Below are 6,000 nucleotides of genomic sequence, written 5' to 3'. Positions count from 1 at the left end.
TAAGAGATGTGTTCTGTGGGTGAACTCAGCGCACTGCATTTGAAATTGATTGCATCAGACATACTAAAGTATATTGGATTCTGCAATAGGCTTCTCTAATGTATTATTCATTAAAACAATAAATAAATATTGTGTTCAATATTTTTTTCCGGCATACCTGCACGCTGACAACAATCACTAATGATGTTGCTATAGTAACAGCGAAGGACTGGTGGTCTGCGATATGTGACCCGTCATCTCTCACGGTATCCAGAAAGACACCGTATGGTATGAAGAACAGGACAATGGAAGTGTAGACCCCTTGTGCTGTACAGATGAAGAACTTGTGTTTATTGAACAGGACATTCAACTGCCCTGGTTCGTACAGTCTGGGATGTTCCAAGCTACTTTGTTCATTAACATCCTAAAATAGAAAAAAAAGAAAAAAGGAATACAAAAATATACATATTTCAAAAGCTAACAAAATAATCTTTAATTTATTTAACTTTGCTGTCTTTTTAAGCTCACTTGATTTGAATGTAGTCAAGGGCGGCTGTTTTACAGAGAACACATTTCTATTTGAAATACCTCCCTGTGGCATTCTCACTGCACAGTGAGATAGCGCAGGAGAGAAGAACAATCTAGAATTAAAAATGTGTGTGCTGATCCCAACCACAAAGACACAGCACAAGCTGAGAAACAGGATATCCACGTCCACCATGAACAAATATTACAGTATAGGCAGCTTGGTTCTGGAGGTGGGATATGATATAGCAGTCATGTTCAGGAAACACAACATCTATACACACTTCAAGGCTTAATACTATATTCTGTGAATATTCAGAAAGGAATAGGCAGCTCTTACCTGGTCAAACAGGCCCATTGCAAGAACAGGAAGGGAGGTGTAAACTATATTGAACAAGGTTATAAACCACTGATCATACACTGTCTGTAAGGACAAAACAAAAGGCAAAGAGCCGTTATTAATCTTGCATTCATCTTTAATTCCTAAAATGATGGGGTCACAAATATGCATTCATTATTTACAAGTGTTACTACTTATTTCCCAGCAGAGGGTGCCAAATAGCTAGCACTGCTTCAGACCTTAAAGAACCCTGCTGTCACACTGAAATGCAAAAATTACTACAGTACTGGTATATTATAAAATAGGGCCCACATGTCTTAAGGTGCCATGATATGAGTATATGGCTACCACTGCCTATTAGAACTTCCCATTAATATTAAGACACATGATATGTCTTGGTTTATTTCATCAATGCTCTGTTTGTCCTCTAGTGAATAAGAAATGCAAAATGAAATACAAACCTAACTAAATATGAACCCAACAGTGAATGACGCATTTGTTCAGAAACAATTATTTTGCATTTCTTACAGTATTATTATTATTTATTTATTTATTTATTTATTTATTTATTTATTTGTTTGTTTGTTTGTTTGTTTGTTTTTTAGCACACAACCCTTAGCTAGGGCGACTTACAGTCTTCACAAAATATCACATTACAAAATATCACATAGCAGATAAGAGCAGTTATAATATACAATAAAGTCATAAGTAAGAGCAAAATCAAATAAGAGAAAATAAACACAGGAAATAATTAAGTTTGAGCGTGTTTTGACTAAGTTAAACCTACATTTAAAATATTTGCTTATAAAGAGTAAATTCAATTAACAGCAAGTAGTAAGTACAACACATGGATAAGAATGATTTCAAATAAGAGCAATTACAAAAAAACGTGAATACTATTGTGTTTTTAGAAATATGTGTTAAAATTAAACTGTAAAACAACCGAAACCTTATTAGTAGCTTTTCACAAACAGCCCAGCTGGTTGGAAAGGGGAAAGCAATAACAGCACTAAATAAATAACCCTTTGGGTTGGTTTAAAGGCATTACTGCATATTAACATAGTATAAAGGGCACTACTGCATAAGCAATTCAAATCCCAAGTCACCAGCTGCCAATTACCATGGTTTCAGAAACATTAGCAGGTAAGCGAGATGTCACAAGACTCAAAAGCCCTCTGAGGCTGCTCCTCCAGATGTTACTATATAATCACCACCCTATAGAGCTGTGCAGTTCTAATTCACAGCAGGAGTGTTCATTTGATCTGTGTGGACCAGGAGAGCTAAGCATTACATCTTCCTACAGGTAGCTGTTTTAACACATCATATGAATCACAGTTGGATAAGAACTTACACTCTGTAACAGAGAAGTTACAGTAATGGCAATTAAAAGCTCATGTGGCAATTGAAATCCCATTAGAATCAAAGTATGCAGCACACTGAATTGTTCTGCCTGTTGAGAATGTGTTTCCATGGTAAAATATAACAAGGTTATGCATCGGTGCTGCTCAAGCACTGCAAAGGAGCAAATGTTACATGCTAATTAATGAAAAAATTTCATGTTATATACACATCTGATCGGGAAATTAAACACTTTGATGAATAAGTTCAAATATGAATTTAAAAACAGCTTAAAAAGGGAATCCACAATATTATTACACATCTCTAAACAAAAACTAAGTCATACTTATTTGACCAAATCACCACTGACCTGTGCTGAAAAACCACAGAAGAAACCAAACCAAAAATGCACCAGCGTGAAAGCGAAGTTTTTGTAGAAGAAATAGCAGAGGAAATTGCACATTCTGAAGTAGGACCACCTGCCGTGGACCAGGAGGAGCCTCTGAAGGAATCGGAACTGAGCGAAGGAGAAGTCACTGGACAGCACTGCCTGCATGCCTTCCTGACCGCTGATCCCCACTCCGATATGAGCAGCTGTCAACAGCAAACGCAGACACAAGTCTTTCTCAGTCATTTCCTTTTCTCAAACTTACGGGGTTTTCATTATTACAGGAATCAACACATAATATACGCTCTAAATGAATGTAATATATACACACTGTAGTACTGTAGTAGACCCTGATACTTCTGTGATATTTCCTCGTATCAGATAGCTTTTAACAAATTTCCTGTATGAGATGGAAATGTTGTCACTCTTACATTATTCTTTTTTTTAACTATAGATGTATAGGGTGCTTTGTAAGATAATTTTCACTCACTCAAGGGCAAAGTCACTAGAAATATGTGTGTGGCATTTCAACTCATGTGGTACAACATGAGTAAATGCTGGACAATGGTTATTCATATGAAGAAAGTAGGTGTGGTAAAGTCTGATACCCATTTAAACTGCTGTTAATATAAAGAAGTCAACAGTTCAGAAATGTTTTCATGAATACCAAATTGTATTTTATTCATTAAATGGCCTCTTTCAGGGCCTAGTTTGTAGATAACAGTCATCGATAATAATAATAATAATATGAGGATATGACTGCACTGCTTACTTTTAATCATGCTGACATCATTAGCTCCATCCCCTATTGCCAAAGTGACAGCGTTCTTGCATTTCTTCACAAGCTCCACCACTTGGGCTTTCTGTAGTGGAGTCACTCGGCAACAGATGACAGTTTTGCACATGCAGGCGATATCCAGGAACACCTGCTCCAGGTCGGCCTCAAGAGCATGGGCCTGCAAAGGAGAGTTGTGTACATTCAACCAAGTGACACTCATTCTGAGTACACTGTAATACAGAATTACTGAGGAATGACCCCACTGGCAACTGGTTTTTATGATCTGTGAGGTTTCAAAGGCCACGCTGCAAGCCCTTATATCAGATATAGAGTATTATCTCTGCATGGTTGCTTCCTTTTAATTAATTGGCAGGAATGCACAGTATTCCCAATGCAGCAGGAATTATTACGGCTGTCAAATAGTTCTTGCTTTGGAACAAAATTTAGCCGAGGGTAATAATCATTTGATAATTTTAAGGTGAATTTGCTTTAGCATACAGAAATAGAGCAGTATCCTGCCAAGATACATGCACATAGTAATATTAGCTTTTGACTGATGTTAAAAGAAAGTTGCTTTGAGATACAATTTGAGTATCCACTTAACCCTGAAACTACTTGAGGACATGCAACCTTGAATCCTGATCTTGTCTGCTGGTGAAGGTGCAGCATTTTGAACAAGGCAATAAACTGATGACAACCTAGACAACAAGGCTCCATAGGATGACTCAAGAGATGTTTAAGTGATTGTTGCTAATAATTCCATATATCATGTTAACACATAGATTAAAGCACAGATGTCTCGAAGACATCTATGCGTTAACATGATATGTGGTACTACACTAGTTTACAGGCCTTGTTTTAGGACAGTTCATGGTCATTCACCTACAGTAGATTGAAACTGTCCCCGCCCCTTCAGGGCCTTCTTTCCTGTCATTAACCAACTAGCTGCTTCCTCATGCTTTGCAGCTAGTAAGATGCTTACCCTGAAGACACTGCTGAGGCGAAATGACCCAAGTACTACAATGCAAGTGTAACATTTAATTGCAGGCAAGGCAAGCAAACTGAGACCTTTCTTTTACCCACTATAGTACCAGATACAGTGTTTTTAAATGCAATACAAGTTTGCAATATTATGTATCACACACAGCACTACAGTTATGAGCTGCTTCTCATTTCCAGTCTGCAATCACACACAGCATTACAGTTATGAGCTGCTTCTCATTCCCTGTCTGCTGTCACACAGAGCATTACAGTTATGTGCTGCTTCTCATTTCCAGTCGTGATTACTCACACCTGTTTTTCTCTCAATTTGAAAACTGTGGTATAGCTTGGCATTTCAAAAAAAGGTGTCCGATTAGCATTTCCAATCTGTTCAAGCTGGTGTTGCTTGCTAGAAACTCTGAAATTGTAAAAGCTTGTCTTTGAATTCCTCAGGAAGCTAATGACGCTTCTTCGTATGTCATGGATGATTCGAGATCAGGCAGTAATGTTTTGGTTCGTCTTTTCTCGGCAGTCAGTCATGTTGCCGTTTATGTACTCGGTTAATCTTTTGTTGGCGATTTTAATATACGCATCACTACTGTACTCGAATTTAAGATGAACACTATTTTTTGAAAAGCAAAAAATGGTTCTAATAGTGTGTCTTAAATTCGAAGGAATATGGTATTTAGTCACAACCATTTTAATTCTTGTGTCCCGACTAAATTCAGGTGACTCCATTCTCCAGCCAGGGTCTCTACTGAGGTTCAACCTCTACTGAAACAATGTGCACTGGAACTTGCATGCTGTGACAAAAGAACATGCAGTTAATAATGAACACATGTACAGTGTGCTCTTCTGAGACACAGATTTCAGTCGATTTATCATATCCAAGAAAACAGAAATGCCAAATCCTTACCAAACTGTGCCCATTAATGATCAAAGCATACTCCCCAGTGAAGGTTTCCTCAACCACTGAGTCGTTCTTAGACATCTCCAGCTTCTTAGAGTTTGTGTGGCCATTTCCCACGTCCCTGTATGAACCCAACACACGCTCCTTAGCGTTCCTTAAACAAGACAAAAGTTAGGAATTATTCAGCTGCAATAATGCATGGGCTTTCCATAACCTACCTGGCTTTTTCTATGGGGAATATAAATCAGAATAATTTCCTCATTATAATTAGCATTTTAACAAACTATATAATATATATATATATATATATATATATATATATATATATATATATATATATATATATATATATATATATAATTAATAAAAAAGTTGTTAATTATTAAAACTTGTTAGGACTTGTTTCCTCTGAACAGTTAGTATACCATTACTTTTTCACTGGAGCGGTGACTTTCCCTATCCCTTCAGTGGCAAGTACAGTCTGTTATAATGCTGTTAATCATGATCAGCATTTTCCAAAACAACCACAGACATCACAATTAGACAGACCGGGAGGTGTTATACACATTCTTGAAGTGTGAGTTAGTTAATTGCAGCATTCGGATTTGAAAACGTAAAATTGGCAATTAAAATCTGTGTGTAATTTTAATGAGGTGATAGTGTGTTACTGACATGGATTTGCTTTCAATGGCTAAGTATGGCAGCTAATTGGAAACATTAATTACAGCTTCCTGCCTGCAGTATGCTAGGCAGTCACTTTT

General features: G+C 37.0%; 1 protein-coding gene across 6 annotated transcripts in view; it reads right to left on the bottom strand.

The window, feature by feature from the left end:
• Positions 1-6,000, bottom strand: part of LOC121294752 (probable phospholipid-transporting ATPase IM) — a 44,903-nt gene that overhangs the window by 3,367 nt on the left and 35,536 nt on the right. For all 6 annotated transcript variants that reach the window (XM_041218813.1, XM_041218816.1, XM_041218814.1 and 3 more), the window contains 5 exons: positions 5,246-5,393; positions 3,343-3,526; positions 2,553-2,776; positions 845-928; positions 158-403 (listed from right to left, as the gene is read on the bottom strand). In XM_041218813.1, coding sequence (XP_041074747.1) covers positions 158-403; positions 845-928; positions 2,553-2,776; positions 3,343-3,526; positions 5,246-5,393 — 886 coding nt within the window. The remainder of the gene's footprint in view (positions 1-157; positions 404-844; positions 929-2,552; positions 2,777-3,342; positions 3,527-5,245; positions 5,394-6,000) is intronic.

This window comes from Polyodon spathula, chromosome 19 (genome assembly GCF_017654505.1).
Source record: "Polyodon spathula isolate WHYD16114869_AA chromosome 19, ASM1765450v1, whole genome shotgun sequence".
In the NCBI taxonomy this organism is placed as follows: Eukaryota; Metazoa; Chordata; class Actinopteri; order Acipenseriformes; family Polyodontidae; genus Polyodon; species Polyodon spathula.
This window is presented reverse-complemented; position numbering and strand designations above follow the sequence as displayed.